Genomic DNA, 25,996 nt, shown 5'->3' on the forward strand with positions numbered 1-25,996 from the left:
ACCAGGTTAGCCAGTTGCATTTGGTGGGAAAGTGGAGGTGTGGTCTCTTCCTTCTAGATTTTTAGGCTCTGGTTAGGAATAAATTCTTACATAGGACCCTCTTTATCTCTAGCCCCACTCTAGTCTGGAACGTAGGGAAAGACAAGGAGGAGTCTAGACCCAGAGGAGGACACAAGGACCATAGCTGTTCCCCTTAGGCTGGAAACCTCAAGGCCATCCCCTCCCCATCCCACCTTCCTTATAAGCATATCCCACAAACAAAGAAAATCCAAGACTGGATTTAATTATTTTATTTTAAGTCCAGATAACCTTCAGAAACACAAGAGATTCAAACATTTATTACATTTGTTTTTCACAGGACAGCTCTGGTCAAGGGCCTCACAGGCCAGATGAATTATCCAGTGGAATGGCCCATAGGCCAATTTATTGATATTTTTCCTACCCCTTCATGACTGGTGACCCTAAGAACGAGCTCCAAAGAATTTCTGGAAGCTGCTCTGAAAAGCATAAAGTGATATATAAACATAAAAGAGAACATTAGACTCATAAAATATCAAAACTGGAAGGGAGCTTGGACTCATGGAATGTAGAATGTTGAAGCTATAAGGAGTTTTTTAACGAGATTCAGAGCTTCAAACCGACTCATTCATAGTCATCCAGCATATTAATGGCAGATCCAAGAATCTGTCCCTTGCTTCTGAGTACCTTTTAGGTCTGGTCATTTTTAGGTCATTACCTTTTATGACTGGGGACATTTCACTAGGAAGACTGGAACATGTCCATAAGAATACAAATTCCATCTCAAAGGCTATTTCTTCTGGGGCTGAGAAAAGGAGCACCTTAGACCCCTCCCTTTCGGTACAGTTGTTACAGGAGCATCCTTTGAGGAACAAAGGGGAAGTTGGATCATAGGCTCTGGTTTACAGTTCTCTGGGCCTTGGGGTCCCAGGTTTCCTATGCCACAGCAGTGGCCAGTCTACTGTTGGTGGTGTGGGAAGAAGACAGTAAGAAGCTAATGATCTATTAGAGGACTCCAGTATCATAATGCTAGTGCAGGCCAACCTTCCTGACCTCTGATCCCAGTAGGCCCCAAGCTGACCAGGGCTGGATCCTCTCAAGAACAATCCTTCCCATATTTCTCTACCCTTCAACAGAGACCAGCAACGGACCCTTCTAAGCAGCTGGTCTTCAAGTAAGGAGAGGTATCACAACAGGCTGTTTAGAAATCCTGGGCAATATTGGGAGAAAGAGATGAAACTGACCCCCATCAGAATTTAAAGAATTTAGTCATCAACGAAAGGGAATGCAGCCCTGGAACCCTACAACTATAGAATGTCAGTACTGAAAGGGGCCTTGGAGATAATCCATCCCAATCACTTAATCTTATAGATGAGGAAGCTTGAGACCCAGAGAGGGGAAATTATTTGTTAGAGGTCACACAAGGTTCTGGTGACAGTATAGGAATCCAGACTCCCGCCTCTGGACCCAGAGGTTTTTCCACATCATCACCTTTCACTGGACTTAAAACGACCCTGCCCAAGGTTCCTTCACAAAGAAAACTGGCTTGTCAGAGGACTCAATTTGCAGGGGTTGGGGTGCAAAGAAGGCTTTGTCCCAAGAAGGAGGCTGATGTCCATGACCACCCAGCTACTCAGGAGTGACCTTGGTGGAGCCACATCTACCAGCCCTAGGGGCCACAAGTTAAGGATAAGGGAGTGGTATGATATGAGAAGGCAAAAAGCACTCTGACTCAAATGTATTTCTCCCTTTTCCACTGAGTGCCTATTACACTGCCATTATAACTTCATTTCTTGAAGTCTTTAAAAAAAAATGCCCCTGTTCAAATGAAGATACCTGAAGAAAGCAATGTGATCAAAGTAGAAAAACGTTGGTGAGGGATTTGGGCTATTCTGATACCAGATCTGCCAGCAGAGTGACTTGGTTGCTGGAATTCTCTGGGCCTCAGTTTCTTCATTGAAAAAATGATACTTAGAGCATGCCTAAGCCCTGCTCCCCATCCCCTTCCCCTCCAGTGGCTCTGATATCCAGTACTGGATTGATCTAACACTGTCTTCTGCCCTAGAGACCAGTCATGGCATGTGCTCAGGAACAAGAAGCCAAAAAGCACCAGGGGAATGAAAATGCTGAAGAACCAGTTCTTCTGCATGGACCCAAATTTGCATGGTGCAGAAAAATATTAACAACCCAAGAATAGTATAAGAACTACCCTTGGGGTCCTTTAGTAAGGAGCCCCAGACCACCCCTGAGCAAAGTTAACAGCCTATCCCTCCTCCTCCCTGCCACCTTCAGGATACTGGATTACAGAATCTAGAACTGGAAGGAATCTTCAAGATCATCTACTTAGCCCAACCATCCCAGAACAGCTCTGGTTCAGAATACAGTAAAAGCAGGAGAGCCAGAACTCAAACCCAGATCTTCTGATTCAAAACGAATGTTCTTTTGCTGCCACATCAGTGCAAAGGAAGAATTCTGTTTTTTTTTCTCTCTTGTTTCTCAGGACTGAAGCAAAAAGTCCAGCGGGTCATGGGATCTGTCCCCCTGCTCAGAGTGTAATGGGAGCTTCCTGGAGGCAGGACAGAGGTGGGTGGGGTTTGTTGTTTCTGCTCTATTTAAACAAGGACACATTTCAGTATTTTGGCCATTTCAGATAACAACTCAGGTTCTACATACAGTTCACATTGAGGACTTCTGGGCCAACCTTTTTTTCCAACCAAGTTAGGTCCCCGACCCAGGCCCAAGATGGCCCTATCAATTGAATAGAGAGGCAGGTTAGAAGGCTTTCAAGGCCTTCTTGTAGACCCTCTTTGTCCTTGAGGCAGGCCCCATGGTGTCTTTGAAGACAAAGTCCCAGAGAACTTGGATCCAGGAATGGTGCTGAGGCAGGTTGTCATAATATTCAGGGGCAATTTTCCGTACCTGGAGAGAAGAAAGAGAATCAGTCAGCATCATAGAATGCTAGAGCTAAAAAGAGTTTAGGCAGGGTGGGGAACCTGTGAAGTATCAGTCAAAGGGCCACACTTGAGGACCTGGAGGGCCACATGTGGTCTCAAGGCCACAAGTTCCTCACCCCTGCTTTAGAGACTCTAAGATTTAGAGCAGAAAAAGGACTTTACTGATGACCCAGGTCATCATTTTAGAGATGAGGCCCAATGTCACATACAGATAGCAGCAGAGACCTGAATACAGGTCTCTTGACTTCTATTCTTATATCATTTCTGCTGCTATCTCCCCCAGCTGACTCCTGAAAAAGGGTCACAATCTACACTGGCAACCAGTTTCCCTGCAGGACCCTTAGTTTCCTCATCTATAAAATGGAGGAATGTTGTAAGGAAAAATGCTTAAAATCTTAAAGCACTCTAGAAACGTCAACTACTGTTGTTTTTGTTATTGTGTTTTGAACCTTAGTACAAGGTGTATAATATACATGATAGAGAATTGGAGTGAATCATCTGTCCAGGTCTCTCATACCTACAAGGAATCTAGATCCAACCCCTTCACTTGACCTGTCCAAGGTAACATGGCAAGATGGTAACCATGCTGGGGCTAGAACCTAGGTTCCTTAATTGCTAGTCCAAAGCAAAGAATGCAAAGACTGTGCATGGAGTCACTAGTCTCCACTCCCCTCTACAGCATTCTTCTCTTTTAGTGCAAAAAACATAAGGCTTTGAGAATAAAATGGGATGGAAAAGTGGTTGGAACTTGAGAAAGGTCTTAAGTATTTCAGGATCTAGTCCAGGGGTGGGAAACCTGCAGCCAACATGAGCAGCACTTGAGGGCTTAGAGGGCCATGTGTGGCCTCCAAGCAGCAGATTCCTCACCCCTGGGATAGCCTATGAAATAAGGATTAGATTTGTCCTGCTTGGGCCCAAAATGCAAAACAACGAACAGTGAATAGGAGTTGCAAAAAGGCTTAATTTAACAGACTGAGCTAGCCTCCAAAGTAGAATGGCTGGTCTTTGGATGTAGCAGGTTCCCTCTACCACTAGAGGTCATGGAAGCCGGGCAGTGTAAGGGGGAATTCCTGTTCAGATATAGGTTGATCTCAGAGGTCCATCTCAGCTCTGAAATCCTAATTCCTTCTGTACTTTCCCCCAACCTATCTCCTCTGATGACACTGTTCTCAAGGCAAAGTGACATTTTACACATCAGTGGAAATGGAGGGGCCATGTAGTAGAGCAGAATTAGCACCCATCTTGTAGTCAGAGTACTTGTAACTAGGACAAGTTACTTAGTCTTCCTGGTCCTCAGTATTCCCATACGCCACATCAGGGAGTTGGACCAGGTAGCCTCCAAGATGCCTTCCAGCTCTAGCTCTATAGGCCTATGAGCCCTCACCCAAGGGCTTTGTGCTTCAAGCTTGACCTATGAGTAGGAAAGGTTTGGCACACTCATCCTTCCTTTTCTGTGGCTTCTAGAATCCATGGCTGCCCCTGTCTATACACAGTAGACAGTCTAGACACTGTCTATACCATCAGGGCACAGAGTGGTCCCCAAGGGGCCTGAGATATCCAAGTGGCCCCTAATTCACAGGCCCAAGCCTGTATTAGGAGTGCAAAGAATCTTGAAATAAATAGCATTTAGAGCATCCCATGGTGTCATAGAGTGATAAGAATGCTGGATCTGGGGAATCTGCGTTTGAATCAGCTCTGCTGTTTAGGAAAGCTTAAACAAATCTCTTTTCTCGAGGTCTCTGTTTCTTCCTTTGCCAGCAATAATTCATATCATATAGCACTTTAAGATTTACAAAGCTCTTTCCTTACAACACCACTTTAAAGTGGGATAGTATTTGTTGTTGTTCAATTGCTTCAGTCAAATCAAACTCTTTGTGACCCTATTTGGGATTTAAATGGAAAAGACACTGGACTGGTTTGCCATTTCCTTTTCCAACTCATTTTATAAAGAAGGAAACTGAGGCAAACAAGGTTAAATGACTTGCCTAGGGTCACACAGCTAGTAAATATCTGAGTTCTGATTTAAACTTAGGTCTTCCTGACTCCAGTCTGGGTGCTTTATCCACTGTACCACCTAGCTACCCAATGATGGTATTATTATCCCCATTTTAAGGTGCAGAAATCAAGGCCCTAAGAGGTATAATGACTTACCCTATGCAAATAGTTGCATAGCTAACATCAGAATTCAAACCTAAATCCCCTTATCTCCAAATCCAAAATCCTTTCCACTTCATAATGTCAATAAGGACTTTGGACTAAGTATAATCCCTGAGTTCTTCCTAAGAAAGCAAGTGGTATAGTAAAAAAACATTGGACTTGAAATAGGACTAAGGTTCACAATATTAAGTCACTTAAAAACTCATATCAATGCAATAACCAGTTTTGATTGCAATCCAATCTCTTCCATTGAAAGAGGGGAACGATGAGAATGTATAATGCTACAATGTGTTTTGCATCAGTTATTGGGAAGTGAAAATGGGGTGTGTATGTGTGTGTTTGTGTATGTGTGCGTGTGCATTTTAAGCTTCATATTTTAGTTCCTGTACCTGGCATAAACTAGCTGTGTGATTTTGGATGTTTCCTTACCTATAAAGAGTTTTAAAATAACTTGAATGACCTCCTTCTCCAAGATTGTTGTAAGGAAAACATATACAGTAAAACACTGTACGTGGGAGTGTTACTTCCTCCCTATGTAACCTTAGGCAAGTCATTTTACATCTAAGTGCCCCACGTTCGCCATCAGTAAAATGAAAGGACGTTTGAAGTCCCTTTCCAGTTCAGAAGCCCGAATGGTAGCTAAATTCCCTTTAACTAAGAACAGTCACCCTTCCAGATTTAAGCCACTCCCAATCCTACTCTTCCAGGGAGGATTCCAAAGAAGCCACCGTTCCCCTCCAGGTCTCCCCACCACACCCCAGTCCTGCCCCCATGCCCTACCCCAGCCACAAGGAAAACTGGGAATTACATCTGGGAGTTTAGGATAGAATCTGGACCCTGAGGGAAGGAGTTGGCTTGCTTCCTGATATCTTGCCTCTGGACCTAGATGGCTCTTGGGGAGCTGGTGACTTTGCAGAACTCTCCTTCACTTAAATCCAATTCACTCGCAAGTCATGGCATCCCCTCCCTGACAAACAAGAATCCCGCTGCGCCAGGCTTTTTGGGGTTTTCAGTAGGTGTTCCCAGCTTGATCGGCCTCAGTGCAGAAACCAAAGCAAGCCCCTGGGGCTATTTACGCCTTCCTCGGGGAGATTGTTATTGGACAACAGAAATAACTCAGCTAGAAGGAAATGTAAGAGAAATGTCCTAACAAATGGAAGAAGATTGAAGAGCTCCGGGTAACTTCCCCTCTTCTCCCCCTTAGCACCTAGCCTAGGACTAGGCACAGAACAATAAATATTTCACAGATAAGAAGAGTCTATGGGCAGGAAACCAAAAACAGATTTTATAAGTTCAACTTCTTCCTTTTGCTAATAAGGAAGCTGAAGTCCTGGAAGAGGGATGTGACTTGCCCAAGGCATTAGGCAAAAACTCTCTCTGGAGAAGAGATAGAATGGGGCTGGATGACATCATAGCATCAGAGACATTCGGATTCTGAGAGTTTGAAAGGAATTCTAGAGGTTTAGTTTATTAGCTGGGAAAGCTGAAGCCTGTAGACCCTGATTGGCAGGACTGTCTCCCCCCTTCATAATACCCTTGACGAGTTGCCAGATTACTAATTCCACAATTACAAATTCTGACCATTGGAGAAAATTCAGATAAAAGGGAGAATGGATGAGATGGGCATGAAAAATGGGGAGCAATGTCTAAGGTCTGACTATTCCTATGTATGACTGAGGACAGGGTCACTAAGGATGAGAAGGATGAGGAACTCGGAGGACATGGTACTGAAGGGGACAGGGCTTGGGGTAAAGAAAACTGTGAGCTAGGCACTAAGCTGACAGAGTAGAAAAAAGAATGACCTGGAAGTCCACAGGTGAAAACACTAAGAACCTGTGCTACTCAGGATTCATCGAATTTCCAAGGGTGAAAAGGTAGCAATCCTTGCTCATCCTTCTTTCTCGATAAGGACCAATCACAGGGTGTTGTCTTTTTTTTTTTCTTTTTGGAGGGCAACTGGGGTTAAGTGACTTGCCCAAGGTCACACCACTAGTGTTCTATGTCTAAGGCCAGATTTGAACTCAGGTCCTCCTGACTCCAGGGCCAGTGTTCTGTTCACTGTGCCACCTAGCCACCCCCTCACAGGGTGTTGTTTTGAACTGTGAGTGAATTGAATTTAAGTGAGGCAGAATCGCCCCAAATCCTCAGCCTCACTCCCTCCTCCAGTCATGAAGACCAGTGGCTAGATGATGGCTTGAAATTCATCAGGTGACCTCGGCCTTTCTAAATTAAAGTCTTTCCCAGCCCCCTTGAGTGATGGAGGATGAACACTGGCAATAAGGTGCATACCAATTCCTCTTCCTTGCCCTATGTGTCAGGAATGAAGAGAAGGAAAGTGGTCTTAAGGAGTGAGGTCAGAAGGAAGCATCAGTCAGAGGAAGAAATCTAAGCTGAAGATGGGTTTGATAACTAAAAGGGAGGGTCCCACAGGGCACAGTGAAAAATGAAAGCAAAGAGAGTATGGCCTGGGGATGGCTGGGGTGTCATTTATTCATGAGAGGAGCTGATACTAGCAAGTCCCCACTAATCTGTTCTAAGGGATCAGGGTTCATCACCTCCTTGTTCCTGAAAGTTATGCCTCCATTAATGCTGCCCCAGATGGCATAAAGGATTTTGGTCTGCCAAATCATATGGCATGGTGAGCTTGGAGTCCATTAAAACCCATAAATCTTTTTGAGATAAACCATTATCTGGTTATGCCTCTCCATCTTGTACTTGTGACATTTTTTTTTAATTCAACTGCAAGATTTTAGATTAATCCCTTGTTAATCTGATCTCATTACATTCAGCTCCATGCTATATCTATCTAGTCTCTGATAATCTTGGATCCTGAGTCTATCCATTGGGTTAGCTATCCATCCCATGATGGTGTCTGCCATCTGCAGATCTGATAATTCTGCCTTTATCCAAGTCTAGGTATGTTCCGGCTTGTCAACATCCACTGTAAAATGTGATGCCTACGAGAGAGCTCCAATACTCCAGATGTGATCTGACAAGGACAGAGGACATCTGGACTCAAACCTTCATCATTCTCAAGTCCAGATTTATATGAACTCAACCTAAGATTGCATTTGGTTTTCTGGTTGTACGTTGTACTGTTGATTCAGATTGAATTTACAAGCCACTAAAATCCTCCTCTTCTTCTCATGAGCTATTATTCAACTACATTTGCCATTAGGTGGGATTGGAACTAGTAGAATTAATGCTAATAGCTCAGTGTCAACCTGGAGAGAAGTCTCTAGGAAACACCAGTACTCTAGAATAGAGAGTCAAGATTTTTATCAATGCTTTAGATAAAGGCATAGGTGGCCCAAAGCTTAAAAGGGTAACTAATGTATTAGATGGCAGAGTTGTGACCCAAAACGATTTTGACAGGGTAAAACAACGGACTTAAAAGATAAAATTTTATATGAGTAAAAAAAAGTAGCACCTTGCTCTAAAGATAAAAAGAAAAAATCAACAGGGTGTTGGAGGTGTTCTAGGACATGCTAACTGATGTCTTTCTGTGTATTAGTACAGAGGGAGTTGGAGTAGGGGGTGGAGTAAATTACTTTTAAGCTACCACAGGAATACTAAAATTCTATGATTACAAGATGGCAGAGACATGACCACAGGTATGTTTAGTACTGGTGGAATTAAGGCTAATGTACACTTGAAGAGAAACCTCTGGAAACCATCACAATACGGTGACCTCATTGGGAATTTCCCACCCAAGTTATGAATTTCTAATGGTTCATCACTAGTCTTGGAAGCTCCATCTGAGGGGAAAGGGAAGCCAAAGATCTGGGTAATCCACAACCTTGATAATAAAACCAGTCTTCCCAGAACCCATGCTAGGCTGTCATCCTCTGACAGCTCCAGGGTGATAAATGAGAGCACTGTAATCAGCTAAACTGGGCAAACAAGCAAGGCAGTCACCTGACCACTGGGTTTGTTTGTTTTTTTTCCTGACCATTCTTTCTTGGTATCCTTTGCTGGGTCCTCTCCCAGACCATGACCTCTAACCATACATGTCCTAGGCGCTCTTCTCTTTTCCCTCTATACTATTTTACTTGGTGATCTCATCAACTTACGCAGATTTATTTACCCTCTTTATGTTGACGATTCTCAAATCTACCTATCCTGCCCCAAATTCTCTGCTTACCTCCAATGTCACAACTCCAACCGCCTTTCAGATATCTCAAATTCAATGTCCAGTAGACATTGTAAACTCAATATGTCCAAAATGGAACTTACTATCTTTCCCCCAAAACCTCCCCCTTCTCCTGCTGTTCAGTCATTTCAGTTGTGTCAGATTCTCCATGACCCCATTTGGGATTTCTTGGCAAAGATTTCCTTCTCCAGGTCATTTTATAGATGATGAAACAGAGGTTAAGTTAAACAGGGTTAAGTGACTTGCCCAGGGTCACACAGCTCGTCAGTATCTGAGGCCAGATTTGAATTCAGAAAGATGAGTTTTCCTGACTTCCAGCCCAGCACTCTGTCCATTGTGCCCCACCACCTCCTACCCCAAAGAGCAACGCCATCCTCCCAGTCCCTCAGGCTTGAAATCTAGGAAGCACCAGAATTCTTCACTATCTCTCATCACTCCCCCACCCCATACCTTTGTGACATCTCTTGAACACACACACACACACAACCACCCCCAACACTGCCATCACTCTAGGGTAGACCCTTGTCTCCTCACATATTGATTACTGTAGGTCTGCCTGCCTCAATTCTTTCCCCATTCCACTCCATCTTCTATTCAGCCACTAAAGTGGCTTTTCTAAAGTGCAAGTCTGATTATGTCACCCTCACCCCTACTTAACAAACTTTAGTAGTTCCCTATTACCTCCAGGAGGAAATACAAAATGTGCTGTTTGGCATTCAAAGCCTTTCATAACCCAGTTCTGCCCTTACCCCTTGCCTATTTTTTTGGTCTCCTTTTACCTTACTCCCTGACATGTACCAGGGACTCCTGCCTGTTCCCCAAACAAGACACTCCATCTCTGAGCTCCAGGCTTTTTTTTCTGGCTGTCCCCTATGCCTGGAACACTTTCCCTCCTGCACTCCAACTACTCCCTGGTTTACCTTAAGTCTCAACTAAAATCCCAGGAAGTCTTTCTCAACCCCTCTTAATTCTAGTGCCTTCACTCTGTTAATTATTTCCTATTTATCCTGTATATAGCTTCCTTTATGTATCTTTGTTTGCATGGGTATATATTTGTTTGCAAGAGAACAAGTATATATTTGTTCACCTTATTAGATTATAACTTCCTTAAGGACAGGAAATGTCTTTTGCCTCTTTTTTCTTTTTTGTATCCCCAGTGCTTAGTATAATGCCTGGCACATAGTAGGTTTCTAATAAATGTTAATTGATTAACTGATTAATTGGACACCAGCTTGGGATTTTGTCAAGTGGCGACCTTTGAGGATCCCAGAACACTCTTTGGGGTGCCAAGTCTGCCTTTTCAGGGGTTGATAAAATGAGGGGAAAAAAAGATTGAAGTCATCCCTCCTCTTAGGAACAAGAGGACAGCTGAGAAAAGCCAACTCCTTATAGTTTTAATGACCAGAATCAACCTAATTTGATCACTCTAGAAGGGGTTCTCAACAAGCATGGTGTGCCAGAAATTGTATGCATGTTATACTTGCAATCCCATTCATTTACCCCATTCTCTTAACTCTCCAATTGGAGTTATTGGCTCCAATATTGGTTCCAATTCTTCCCAGGAGCAAAAATAGGTTATGAGTAAGGCTATGGAGCCCAGTTGGACTCTGCCAAAGACTTCTGGATTCTAAAGAGCCCAGACCTGAGAGTCAAGAGAGTTGGTTCTACTTCTGGTTAAGCTATTAATTTCCTGTATGACCTTGGGCAACTTTCTTCCTTTTTTCTCGGCCACAATTTCTTCATCTATAAAATGGAGCTAGCAATCACCACTCTGTCATGCCTCCTTCACAGGGTGCTGTGAAGATGAAATGAGATAAGCCCTAGAAAGGTATAAATCAGAAGTGTAAATTATTCTTAGGATCATCATCATTTTATACCCCTGCTATGAGCTGCTGGGGGCATGGGGGTGGTGAGAGGCTCTCCATTTTGGAAGACTAGTCCCATTTTTCTGAATTTTAATCAGTCACCAAACAAGAATGAGAAATATCCTAGACCCTTAAAAGAAATTTCTGCTCTTGGAGATAAGGAGAGAAGGAAGGTATATGCCAGTGGCCTCAGTAGTGCCAGAGATAGGATTTCTTCCCAGTACTCTGTTTTTTCATGTACAGATGTTTACAAGAGAAGGCTGTGTACATTTGCCCAGCTAAACCAGCTGAAAAAACTTTTCTAGCAATCTCTCCCCACCCCCACCCAACTTAAAACACTGCCCTGTAAACAAACAAAAGGCCCAGTGTCTCCAACCAAGCAAGTCAGCAAGGAAACCGTCAAATTCAGCTCAGTTTTGGTTGGGTCTAAAGTTCAGCTCCACAGGCTTGGTAGTACCTTAGTACATAAGACATCCCATCAATCTGAGACAGGTAAAGGTAGAGTAGGGGGGAGGAAGAGGAGGAGAGGGAGAAACATCAAAGAGAAGTTCTATTGTTAAAATAAGTAATGGTTTCTTCCCTGGTTATGCTAGTCTAGAAGTCAGTACAGAGGGATGAAATATCATTACCCATCTCCTATTTGCTCCAAGTCTCCGAACCATAGAACATGGAATGTCAAAACTGGAAGGTACCCAACCCACAGTGTAGGTAGGGTATTTCTTTTCTGCCCATGGATTTTCTCCTCCTCTAAGACAGGAAGGGAACTAAAAATTCCATGAGCTTCCTTAGCTTCTTTTAAGAGAAGAAGAAAATTCCAAGAGTTTCTTTGGTCCATCCCCCCCAAATTGTACAGAAGCAGACTGGGTCAGAGGAAAAACCACTGGGTTCAAGATGTAGCTCTGTCACTTAGAATAATGCTTTGGGGCCTTGGCATTTGTTAGCAGATTGCTTGCTGGAAGTCTTATTAACAGATATACTGAAGATAATTGGAACACTGCAAAAGTTTAGAGAAGTAGCCTCATAAAAGCACTGTTAGGACTTTTCCAAAGATCCCATTGTTTTTTCTCCTTGAGAATCAAGGAAGCCTCCATTTGGTTGGCCACAAGGTTATTTATTATAAAGCTTAGCATGAAAACATACTGAATGAATTTCCAATTTTGGAACCCAACTTTACTCAGGATTAAGCTATTAGTCAAAGAATGAAGGTTCAAAGAAACTATGCAAGGTCAGCCTATAATTTCCAAACTAAAACTCAGTAGAACAGTCTACAGTAAGTTCTCATCCCCACCCCCATCCCCAAGTAAATTAGTCTGGTTGTAGATAAAGACTCCTAATTCCCTAATAATAATTTTTTGTACAGTTATTTAATTTATCTATATTGAGAAGAGAGGAACAGCTAAATGGTGCAGTGGATAGAGTGATGGGCTTGGATTCAAGAGGACCTGACTTCAAATCTGGCCTCAGATTCTTACTGGATAAATCATTTAACTTTGTTTGTCTCAGTTCCTTGTCTGGAAATGAGCTGGAGAAGGAAATGGCAAACTACTCCAGTATCTCTGCCAAGAAATTCCCAAAGAGGGTCACAAAGAATCCAACACAACTGTGATGGAATCCTAATAAAGCTGTCCTCAGCCCCAGTATTCTAACTTTGTTACAGGCCCCACTGAACAGCAGGCATGTTCTGATTTAACCACACAATCTGACCTGAACCACACTACAGGCCCCCAGATTCAATACAATCTTTTCCCCTAGATCCAATTCACACATTTGAACAGGTGTGTTCTCGTACTCAACCAAATCACATCATCAGTTTGGCCCAAAACAGGACCACAATACCTAACTATCCATCCTGACCAGACAGGACCACAATAGCCAGCCAATCAGAGGGCAGCACAACCAGGATGTCTGACCACCAAACCATAGAAGGGACTCTTCCTCCATTACCTAATCCCTTAACAAACTCCTCCTACCTTTTTAATATTCATAATTTCTGTTAGGTAATTGCATCTTTACCCTCTACAGACCCATCTTGCTTTCTCTGAAGATGCTGATTCTTCTTGGAACCTAACCCACTTCTGAGGGGTGTCAATTCTCAAGAAATGCCTATACTTGGATTAAAGGTGGTCCGATTCTGAATTTTTTGATATGGTGCCACCGTGAAACTGCAATGCTAGAATCAAATCACACCTATGACATGACCTATGTTACCTTGGCAAAGGTATTTAAACCTCTCGGCGCCTTCATTGAGGAGCTAGGTGGTGCAGTGCATGGAGTGCTGGGCCTAGAGTCAGGATAACATCTCCCTGAGTTCAAATCCAGCCTCAAACACTTCCTAGCTTTGTGGCCCTGGGCAAGTCACTTTGCCCTGTTTGCGTCAGTTTCCTCACCTATAAAATGAGCTAGAGAAAGAAATGGCAAACCACTCCAGTGTCTTTGCTAGGAAAATCACAGATGGGGTCACAAAGAGTCAGACACAATTCAACAAGTGCCTTAGATTCCTCATCCATAAAATGAGGAGATTAAACTAGATGGCCTCTGAGGACACTTCCAGTTCCAAAGCCTATTCTTCTAGAAAATGTATGAGTAAGGGGCAGCCAGGTGGCACAGTAAACAGAGCACCTGCCCTAGAGCCAGGAGGACCTAAGTTCAAATCTGACCTCAGTCACTTAACACTTACTAGCTATGTGACCTTGGGCAAGTCACTTAAAACCAATTGCCCTGCCTTTCCCCTCCAAAAAGAAAAAAAAATGTATGAGTAAAAATAGAAGATGGAACAACCACATGTCAAGAATGGGGGCTAATTAACCCATGAAGAACCCAAATATTTCATTGTTGTTGTTATTCAGTTGTGTACAACTCTACATGACACTATGGACGTTTTGTCCATGAGATTTCATTGGCAAAGACACTGAAGTGGTTTGCCATTTCCTTCTTCAGTGTGCCCTCATTTTACAGATGAAGAAGTGAGGCAAATAGGGGTTAAGTGACTTGCCCAGGATCACACAGCTAGTGTCTGAAGCCAAATTTGAACTCAGATCTTTCTGGCTCCAAGTCTGGTGCATTACCTAGATCCTCCAAATATTCTATTAAGATCCTCGTAATGTCAGAAGCAAAACAAGAAAGGAACCCAGCAGAGTGAATGAACACCCCCCACCCCCATCACAAATTTTGAGAATAGCATAAGTTACAGTCGATGTGATAGGTAGGGATTAGTGGGTTTGTAGCAGCATTCCTGGAGGAAATATCCAAATCTCTAAGATCACAGATGCGTTTGAGGACTAAGCACCAAAGAGTAGAGGCAGAGTTTCTCTCTTACTCCTGTTTCTTATTTAGAGAAGGGTGGTCTTTCTCCATCTCTCTTCTACCCCTATCCCTGCCCCAAGAGCCACTCCACCCCCAAAGAATTAAAAAAAACTAACTTGCTTTTTCCACCTAACCAACCCAGGTCAACAAAACTAGGATCTTTATTACTCTGTTTCATCTTCCCAGAGATCCTTTCAATTTAGTTTGGATACTCCCCATCTGTCCTTAAGTGTGTGTGTGTGGTTTGTTTTCTCCCTCAAAAGTCTCTCCAGGTTCACTCTACATAAGGACCTTTTCTGCCCACCTGATTTGTGATTCACTATTAAAGGTTTTTAAAGCTAAGACCATATGCAAGGTAGGTAGCTACCTGACTGAGCCAATTTTCATTCAGATGACCAATGGTTAGTATCCTTGTCCATGGGCCAAAATGTTTCTATCGTGATTGTGACATTTATTTTAATAAATCTATACTTCTCTTTTCAAAGATGGACCTATGAGAGTGTGAGTCCTTAGGTACAATTGACCAAGAGACTTGAAGGAATTTGTAAAAGAAGTACGTCCATGAGAAGAATCTTACTAATAGCAATTGCCTTTGCCTATGTCCATGAGAAGAATCTTACTAATAGCAATTGCCTTTGCCTTTCTGAATGTTGGTTTACTGATATCCGAAACGAAGATAAGCACACTTGTATCGCTTTCTTATAGGGTCGTTTGTGAGGGAAACACTTAGTAAATGGTAAAGCACACGAGAAATGGGAACTGCTTTTATTGAGAGGAGTGGTAGTTGGGAAGGACATATAGCTTGGGTATGGCAAGGGAGCCCACATTCCCAGTCTGGAAACTCTAAGTGACAGGCCTGGCTCCAAGCATAGTATCCGTAGTTGGCATGGGACAGGGCAGGATTCCAGGGAACCTACAACCAACCCAACTCCAAACTAACCCAAAAGCACAGGACTCAAACAAAGAGAAATTGGAGGTGGGAAGGAAGGAAGGCAGGAGACACAGAAAGAGATGACTCCAAAGGTAATGAGCTTCCCATCACTGCAGGAGTTAGCGATGTCATAAGGGAGTTTAGTTATTGGTTCAACTAGAAACCCCTCAGATCCCTTCCAGCTCTTAAGTTTTGTGATTCTATAAAGGATGGAGCCACTCAAGATCCCTGTGGGAAGGTTGATTTGGGGGTGTCAGAAATACCCAGTAAATGGTGGTGGGAGGAGACAATCCACAGTGGTTTCGTGGTATTTGCATTAGGCTTTGATGGGATTGGTAGAAATTTAAGAGGTGAAGAGGGGAAGGAGGGACAATCTGAGCATAGATAATATTGTGAACAAAAGAATAAATGCCCGCCAGAGTAAAGCATGGAGAACAATTCATTTTGGCTGGAATATAGATTACGTGGCAGAGCATACCTGGCATTGGCAGTGTAGCTATAACTTTCTAATGCTAGTAAAACAAAAGTGGCATTGCCAAGGTGGCACAGCAGATAGAGTGCTGGCCTAGAGACAGGAAGACTCACCTTCCTAAGTTCAAATCTGGCTTCAGACACTTTCTAGTTCTGTGCCTCCAGGTAAGTTACTGAACCCTGTCTACCTCAGTTTCCTCATCTGTAAAATGAGTTGGAGAAAGAAATGGCAAAACCACTTGTAATGGAAATGCAAATTTAAAGATCTTCCCTACCCCTAAGCTAAAGTACACCTGGAGCCTGGAGCCTGGGGTGGGAAGCTTGTTTTTCAGTAGATACTTCTTGATTGGCCAGTGAGTCAATAAGGTTGTTACATTCTCTGAGCCAGGAGAAGGCTATATAAGCCCTGATATGTAGCTTTGTTTAGGGGGCTCACTTTGAGAAGTGTTCTGTGATTTGATATGGATTCTGGGAAGCCGTTGTCCTGAGCCGCACCCCCCCCCCCGCGCTTTGAAAAACCCAGATGTTGACTGGGTATGGATGTGATGGTTGTACAGTTTGGAAATCTGTCTACTTGATCTGTTTCTGTCTTGATAATTCTGCCTGTATACTTTGAAGTTCAGGGTGCTGACCTTTTTCCCCTGAACAAGGTAAACGATATATGTTTGACTGATTAAAGTAAGCTTGTTAACCCATTTTGAGTTGCTCTCCTTTATCAAAGCAGATCCAAGAACCTGTGGTGGCAGCAAACCCTGAGGATGCTTGGGGTGCTTGCTGCTACACCACTCCAATATCTTTGCCAAGAAAACCCCAAATGGGGTCACAAAGAGTCAGATACCACAGAAACAAATGAACAACAACAAAGGATTGGAAACATTTGTCCTATACTAATGAAATACTTCTAAATACATCTGTGAAGTGTCCAGATTCTCAGATGTTTTGTGAATAAATTTTGCTTAGTTGTATGTGTTTGTGTGTGTGTGCATGTGTATGCTCTTTTTTCCATGAATGTCTAGCACATTGCAATCCTCAAACAGGATTACCTTTGTTGTACTGGCACAATCAGTGACTACCTGCATGTCCAGCAGTAACATTTTAGAAAGTTTTATCAGCCAGCAATATCTTCTGTTCATAAGTATTCAAAAATCACATGCAAGAATGGATTTAAATTTTCTGAATATCAAGATTGAACTTCAAATTGCTGTAGAGTTAGTAATTGCTTATTAAATTAGTTTTGATGTTAGCACTGCATGTGCTATGCATACTCTGATTTTATTAAGATAAAAAGTTCAACTGCAGAGCCTCCTTTTCACTGTAGCCCAATATTAGGTGAAATAAATATAGATTACTTTGTAAAAAAAAAATCTCTGATGTTACTTTCACCTCACCAATGGGAGAAATTTAAGTTTTTATCCTAACATTCAGTAGGGATCAATTGTTTCATAGAAATACACTAATAGCTTTTTAGTGGCTCAAGTCAGTAACTATTTAGATAAGAGTAAGGTTGGATTTGGAGTTGAAAATTCCACATTTGCCACTGACTAGCTGTGTGACCTTGTACACATTCACAACTTCTCCTTGTATAAAATGAGTGGGAGGTATTGGATAATCTTTTAATATTCTACCCAACTTTTATTGTCAGAAAACGGAGACACGGGTGATAAAGGGGCATGGGTGTATCAATATATAAGGGGTAAGAATTCAGGCTCTGTCCTATTGAATTTCATGCTGACAAAGCTGGGGGAGTTATCTCTACAATATATACTCCAGTTTGTTAACTCTCTTTAAGAGCCCAATTCAACTCTCTTCTAGAAACAAGTTATTAAGTACCTATTCTATGTACCTTATAGAGATAAGGCTGAAAAGAGGAGATGGCATGGGGCCAAGGTCATGGCAGAGATGAAGAATGATGAACTCTCCCCCTGACTAGATGAGGCCAGCCTCCTGACTTATTCAGTCACTGGCTCACAGGATTTCCCTACACTAACAATGAACTACATAACTCCCATTGGACCCCCTCACAGGTAACAGGTGCCAAAGTTGGCCAACAGGTTTCAGATCCCTCAGGAGAGTAACCCTGCCCAGGTTTAATGAGTAACTCACTTGTCCTCAGAAGAAGCAGGGTGAGGCCTAGCATGCTGAAAGTGGGTGGAAGGCGGTAGAGCATAATTGAAAAGGGAAAGGGGTACTGAATATAGAAGGCAGCCTTCAAAAAATATACATATGGGAAGCAGCCAAAGTTTGGAGCTACGTTCTCAGGTGCACCATGGAAAAAGCAAAGGGTAAGAAAGGAATCCATGAGAAATTTGCCAAAATGCCGCTCTCTAATCTAAATTCGTTGCCTCCAGGCTCCAGGTCAACTAATAAGACTCGGAATAGGCAAGAAGAGGAAGAAGTTCTGTTCTGTGAGCCAGGAGACCTGAGTTCTAGTCCTGCTTGCTTACATGACCTCAAGCAAATCATTCTCCACTCTGAGCCTCTGTCTCTTCATTGTTAAAACAAAGAAAATCCATGGAGGAGTAGAAAGAGAGCTATTAGAGCCTGCTTCCAGTCCAGGCCCTTCCGTCATCAGTGAGGAAAGTAATCCCTGTGTGAAAAAGGAGACCACCATCTTCACCACCAATAACCACCACTGGAAAACTGTCACTGATAGGCAAGTAATCCCAAAAGCTTCAGGAGAGGAAGCACCCCATTCCAAACCACTGGCCACCCCTACCCCCCAACCTTAGCCATCATCCAGGGAAACAAAACAGCTACTGAAAAGCCAGAAAGGAAAGTTCTTACCATCAAAGTCCTTGGCAATGTCAAATGGTTCAGCATCAGAAAAAGATACAATTTCATCCGTGCAAATAGCATGAAAGAAGGATCATCTTCTGCTTTATCACTGCCCCATGAGAACCATAGGGCCTTTCCATCTGACTTGCAGCTGAAACCTGCACTGGAAGCTGTCTCCTCTCAATGCCCTAGCACTTATGCCTGGGCATTCAGCCAGCACCTAATAAGTGCTTTGTCATTCACTCATTGTTGGCAATTGGTGAGATTTTCATGAAGCTTTTTAAATTAAAAAAAACTTTGACATAGAAATTTTTTAAATTACTTTGACACTTAAGGAGCCATGACTTCTATCGATGTGCTTAGTAGATGATCTTATTGAGTTGCTGGGGCTAAAAAAAGTCATCCCCAGGTAGTCAACCTTCTGGTGATGAGCCTCTCTTACTGAAAATGAAAAATAACCAATGAGCTAGGTAATAAATAAAACTGGATGATTATAATGTCTGCCTCTTCAAATCTGCTAATCATAGCATGGACAGGTTAGTGAGGTGGCACAGTAGATAGAGCAACCGCCCTAGAGTTCAAATTGTTAAAACAGGGGGGACCTTGAATTCAAACCTAGCCTCAAACACTTACTAGCTGTGTGACCCTGGGCTAGTCACTTAACCTCCTCACCAAAAAATTATAGCATGGAGGTGACCCTGAGTTCTCATCAGAGTAATGCAAAGAACACTAGCTTTGCAAATGGAGAAAAGCGAGTTTAAATTCTGCTTCCACTCCATTCTAGAAAGGCATAACATCGGGTGAGTCACTCACTCACCTCTCAGCTTCCTCATCTATAAAATCAAGGGGCTGGATTGGATGACTGACTGCCAAGGTTCCTTCCAGTTCTCAATCCAATGCCAGCATTAGACTGAAGACCAAAAGGAAGAAAACCAGATCCGGACCACAGAAAATGTCAGACTCTCTAGTGTCTAACTCCATATGGCCACATCCTTCCCTTCCTCTTCTCCATGCCCATGGATACCACACTGATTCATATCCACGTTGCCTTTATTCTTGGACTATTATAATAGCCTCCTACTTGGTCTCCCTGCCTTTAGCAGGGAGATGCTCCCTCCCATCCCTAACCCACACCATTGCTCCAATCCATTCTTGACATTGCCAAAATAATCTCTCTAAGACATAAATCTGAATATGTCATTCCTGCTGTTCACAAGTCTGCAGGGACTCTCTAATGCTAGTAAGATATCAATTCTTTAGTCTAGGACTTAGGCTTTCTATTATCAGCATCTTTTAACTCTTTCAGTCTTTACTTCAGGTGGCTATTATTCATGAACCCTAGAGGTAGTTAGGTGTCACAGTGAATAGAGCACCAGGTCTGAAGTGAGGGAGACCCAAGTTCAAATCTGGCCTCAGATGCCTTGTGGGCCTAGGCAAGTCAGTCAACCTCTATTGGTCTCAGTTTCATTCCCTGAAGATTGAGACCATTATAGCATCTGCCTCACAGAGCTGTTGTGAGGATCAAGCATAGTATTTGTAAAATACTCAGCGCATTTGATGTTGTTGTTATTTGGTCATTTCAGTATTTCTAACTCTTCATGACCCCATTTGGGGTTTTCTCGGCAATGATACTTGCCATTCCCTTCTTATACAAAGGAAGAAACTGAGGCAAACAGGGTTAAGTGACTTTCCCAGTGTCACATAGCTGGGAAATATCTAAGGCTGACCATTGTGCCACCTAGTTGGGAGCAAACCCATAGTAGGTGCTTAATGAATGTTTCTCATTCCCTACCATGAGCCCTATTCTCTAGGCAAACTAGACTATGAGCTGTCCTCTTACCAGAAGCATTCTCTTGCCTCTACCCATTCACACAGTCAGCTTCCAATGTTGAGATCTTTCTCTTCTTCAAGGCTTTCTTTCTCTTGATTCCCCTAACCCAAATGCTCTCTTCTTCCTCCAATTTTCCTATTCTTATGGTACTTTGCCAGTATGTCTCCTATGGTCCTATCACATTCTATTCTGCACTGCAGATCATAGATCTAGATCTGAAAGAAACCTTATAGATAGAACATCTAGTCCCATTCCCTCATTGTACAGATAAAGAAATGGTGGACCAGTGAGTTTCAGTGACTTGCCACGGTAATACGACTAGGATATTAAAACGAGGTTTTCCAACACCAAGTCCAGCAACATTACTTATTTGTCTAGATGTCATACCCTCCTCCTTGGTTACAATAGGAAACATCTTGAGAGGCGGTATGATGTTGTGAAAATGGCAGAATTGACAATGTTGTCTCATGCAAAGATTTCAGATGCTCCCTTCAGAGTAGGGGGAACCAGATGAAAATGTAATTGGGAAATGTCCAAGAAAAGAAATAAAAATACAATATGATATTAGTAATGTTCATTTGTGGTTTTCTACGTCAATATGGGGCAGCAGAAAATCATTTCTATTTTAATTGGACACCACTGGTCTAGTGGATATGGCTTGGATTTAGAAAGACCTGGATTCAAATCCTACCTCACATACTAGCAGTGTGACCCTGGGTAGATCATTTAATCGTTCTGAGACTCATCTGTAAAATAAGGAGGCTGGACTAGAGGACCACTAAAATCTCTTACAGCTCTAGCTACATCATTCTTTGATCCTAAGGCAAGAGACCTAGGTTCTAGTATTGACTGTAAGGCATAGTAGCTCTGTGACCATGGGCAAATCACTTAACATTTCTAAGCCTCAATTTCCACACCTGTAGAATGAGGAAAATAACCATCTACCTCACGGAGATACTATAAAGAAAGCGTTTTACAAATCTTAAAGTACTATTTAAATGTTATTATCACTAGCCTTTAAAAAAAAGAAATCTGGACTAATAATTTTATCAGTATGGGGAATTCCTGGTGCAGAAGCTCCTTTCACTGATAGGATGAGCAGTTTATCTATAACATATAGTCTTAATATTGTTATCATGATGCTTCATTACATATATATGATATTAATATAATTATATGCTATAATGATCCTAAGTATTAACAGTTATTACAAATAATATTAGAGCTATAGTTATAATTATTTGTAGGCCCCATCACAGTAGCTGACACATAGTATGTCTAATAAATTTTTGCTGAGGTGAACTACGTTGGCCCCCTACCCATACTCAGCACAGCATGACGGAAAAAGTCTCCCTAAAGGTACCCCACCTACCATGGGCAGCTTGAAGCCTGAGATACTGGGAAAGTCATGGTGTTCCATGTGGTAGCCCACATTAAAGGTCATCCAGTTGAGAGGCCCATAGTAGGAATAGGTCTCATAGCCCTTCAAGAACATATAGTGCTCAGCAATGAAGTGACCAGAGAAGGGGTGTATTCCTGTGCAGAGGACAGTGCCCGCGATAAAGTATACAATTGGCTTCAGCCCCCAAAACATATAGATGGTAAGGTTGACTGCAAGCTGGGTCAGTGCGTTGTAGATCTCCATCTGCGTAATAGGTGTGGGGTTTACAAAGAGCGGCCGCAGGGCATAAAACACCGGCTGCAAGAAGAGCCAGAGCAGCTTCCTCAAGGGAGTGCAGAAGAACCAACACTCAAAGTCTGTGGGGATGTCCACATCTAGTTTGTCACCGCCCAGGTAGCGATGGTGATCGACGTGGTACTTCTTGAAGGAAGCAGAGTATGGCAACCCAATGGGCAGGTTGGCGAAGACTGCAAACCAGCGGTTCCGCTGAATAAATTTGTTGCCAAAGGCCACGTTATGGGAGATGTCGTGGATGGCCAGGGTCAAGGAGTGGTTCACACAGCCCCCAAAGGCATAGGCCCAGAAGAAGACCCATCGCCAAGACAAGTCTTTGACCAGGTAACAAGCGCAGAACTGGGTCAGCACCATGCAGGACACAATCCATTTCAAGAGTGGATCTGGGCCCATTAGAGATTTGATGGCTGGATACTTGGCTAAAGGGGAAGACAGAAACATTTTCAAAACAAGAAGAATCAATTCATTTCGCCTTGTGGATAGTGGGCTTTTGCAGCGAGCACCCAACACAGTGCAAATGTAATACATTCATCTGGATACGATTTGGGTAGAATACATTCATTTGGCACGTAGAACAAGAGAAATTAGAATTGGAAGGGACCTGAGAATGACAAGACCATTCCTTCAGATATTTAACTGTCTACTGAAGTGGTTCTCTAACTTCACACTTCTCTATCTACATTATGACACAGCAATACCAGCTACCTTGCTATATGTCACAGATGACACACTATCTCCCAGTTCCAGGCCTTTTTACAGGCTGTCTCCCATGCTAGAATGCTTTCCCTCCTTACCTCTGCCTCCTGCTCCTCTGGCTTCCTTCATAACTGATCAAATCTTACCTTCTACAAGAGGACTTTCCTGGCCGTCCTCAAAGTTAGTGCCTTCCATCTGAAATTATATCTGTGTATGCCTCTATACACACACACACACACACACACACATATACATATACACATTTATACATACACATAAACACATAAACAGATACATACGCAATGTACACTGAATACATGTACACACATATACCTATACATATATATCTACGCAGACACATATGTGTGTATACATATACATCTATACACGTATACAGACATATGTACGTGTATACATATATACATAGAGACAGAGAACTATCTAGCATGTACAAGTTTTTTATGTTGTCTCCTCTATGGGAAAGGTGAGCTCCCTGAGGACAGAGATTGTATTTTCACTTTTCTTTGTATCTTTAACACTTAGGATAGTGCCTGGTACATAGTAAACACTCAATAAATACTTGTTTTCTGCTCTTTTTTTCTTGAGGCCCTGATCACTTAAGTTGGCAACAAAAAAGGAGAGTCAGGAGACACTCTTGCAGTTTATCCTTCAGTAAAGGCAGCAAGAATACATTTCTATTTTAGTTAATTTCTTGGAAAGTCCAAAGTCTAATGGGTTTTGAGGTCAGTACATACTAACATATAATAAGTGAGCTTAAGGGTGGCCAGGTAGCACAGCAAGTAAGAGCATCAGCTTCAGTGTCAGAACGACCAGGAGATCGAATCCCGAGCTCAGACACTTAGCACCCACCCACAAACACCTGGCCGTGTAACCTTGAGCAAGTTACTTAACCCTGATTGCTTAATAAAAAAAAAAAAATAAGTGAGCTTCATTTATTTTGCAAATATTATGCTATATCTGCTGGGAAAGTAAAATTTATATGAAACAGAATTACTCAGAAAGTTTCTTTTATTTGCCATAATATAACATCCAAGTTTCCACAGTATACAAGGCACTCCCATGAGATTTTGTTAGAGTTGTCTGGGTCCACCTTACCCCTTTCTGAGGGGAGGAATTCCCTGAGGAGGGGATTGTATTCCCTCTGCTCTGTTCTGAGGACAGAACATGCTTGGGTGGAGAATGCAAATTTCCCCAGGTCACAGGGATTGTTCCTAGCCAAGCTACGTTTAGAACCCACAGCTCTTGACCTGGCCACACTCTTTGCACTATTCTCCACTGGCTTACATTATAATCATTTTATTTTTGTCCTTATTACAGCTGATGCTCCCTACTATATGGTAAACTCCTTAAAGAGAGGGATGACGTTTTATTTTTGCTTTGTACATCCCACAGTTCCAAATACAGAGTACAGAGCTTTACGTATAGGACATACTATATATATATATATATATATATATATATATATATTAGATGTATACACATATATTATAAGATAAATATAACAATAATATAAGTATATGTATATATGTGCATACACACACGCATTAGTATGACCAACATAGACAAACATACAATAAATTACATAACAAAAAGTCCATTTTGCATCAATATTCAAACACTGTAATCTATTCTATTTTACTAATAGGAACTTTTTTCTTCTATAGAGAAGTTATCACCTTGTCATTTCCTCCAGTTGTTCCTTGTTCTTCTTGGGAATGAGCAGAACTAGGATGATCACTCTTCCACATAAGAACCCTTCCAATGCTTGAAGGCATTTGTCATATCCCAATAAGTCTTTTCTTCTCCAGCTAAACAACCTAAATTTATTCATTATCCTATTTGAAATCATTATTTGCTTCCTCCACCTGTAGCTACTGCCCCATCAGGGTCTTACAATCTTTTTAAAATACAGAGATTAGATCAAATGTCCTTTAATGTCCTTTTCAACTCTGACATTCTGTGATTCCAGAGTCCCTTTCAACAGGGACTTTTATTTTTTTTTATTTCTATGACATTAGAAGAGAACAGGTACAATGTGTGAACTTTGGTGCAAGAAAGAAATGTCTGCCATTTGCCAACGTCTCTCATGCCATCCTTGACAATATGTGTCCGTTAGCTGAATGGGTACAGAAAAGTAGATTCAGAAATGGTAAAAATGGTCAGAAACTAGGCCTAGTCTTCATTGGATGTCAACCTAAAGAGAGAGCCCTAAAGGAATTCCCCCAAGATCTGACATTTGACCAGCATTGTTCTCTTCATCAAAGGCTCAGATAACAGCCTCTGCAATCTGCAGATGACAAAACTCTGGAGAGGAGAGCAAACACATTGGGGCAGAATGGGATAATGAGATTAACATAATAGGATGAAATGAAAGCAGGATACATGCTTTTAACTGCCTGCCGAAGTCCTACATTTGGGTTAAAAAAAAATCAACTGCATCTTTTTGTAAGAGGAGAGAGGTGTGGCAAAGACCACAATCCCTATGGAAAAACATCTGAGAGGTTTTATGGACTGCAAACCCAATGTAAGTCAACAGTATATGATAAGCCCCTCCAATAATAAAAATAATAATAATATCTAATGCCACAAGAATAGAGGCACAGTGTCCAAAGTAAGGGAAGTAATAGTCCTGCTATATTCTATCCAAGTAGACTGAATCTGAAGTAACGGATTCAATTATAGGCCCGCTATTTTAGAAAGGAGCAATGTCAAACTGGAACCCACCCACAGGAGTGAGAAGACTGAAAAACATGCCATACAGAGATTGGTTAAACAAATAAGAGATGGATAACCTGGAGAAAAGAAGACAGGAAAAGGCTGGGAACATCAGATAGGACTTCTGAATACCTGAAAAGCTGTCACCTAAAAGGAAGATTGAACTCACTCTCCTTGTCCCCAAAGGGCAGGACTAGGAGCAATGGGTATGTGTTACAGAGAGGCAGATTTTAGCTAGCTATAAAGAAAACCTTAGCCATAATTAGGTCTATCCACAAGTCAAATGGGCTGCTTGGGGAAGTAGTGGATCCCTCCATCAGGGATGGATGATGACTTCCTGTTGAGTAGAGTGTAGAGGGAGTGGTTTGTATTGGACATCTTCTGAAGTTCCTTCCAACTCTGGGTTTCTG

The 25,996-nt window shown here is 42.2% G+C and overlaps 1 protein-coding gene across 3 annotated transcripts in view; it reads right to left on the reverse strand.

The window, feature by feature from the left end:
• Nucleotides 1-275: 275 nt before the first annotated feature.
• Nucleotides 276-25,996, reverse strand: part of LOC138173639 (sphingolipid delta(4)-desaturase/C4-monooxygenase DES2-like) — a 72,859-nt gene continuing 47,138 nt past the window's right edge. For all 3 annotated transcript variants that reach the window (XM_069103687.1, XM_069103689.1, XM_069103688.1), the window contains 2 exons: nt 21,831-22,573; nt 276-2,937 (listed from right to left, as the gene is read on the reverse strand). In XM_069103687.1, the coding sequence (XP_068959788.1) occupies nt 2,791-2,937; nt 21,831-22,573 (890 nt within the window). In that variant the 3' untranslated portion in view covers nt 276-2,790. The remainder of the gene's footprint in view (nt 2,938-21,830; nt 22,574-25,996) is intronic.

The sequence above is a fragment of the Petaurus breviceps genome, unplaced genomic scaffold (assembly GCF_028583685.1).
Source record: "Petaurus breviceps papuanus isolate PSGF00001 unplaced genomic scaffold, PetGlider_PUasm1.0 63, whole genome shotgun sequence".
Lineage (NCBI taxonomy): Eukaryota > Metazoa > Chordata > Mammalia > Diprotodontia > Petauridae > Petaurus > Petaurus breviceps.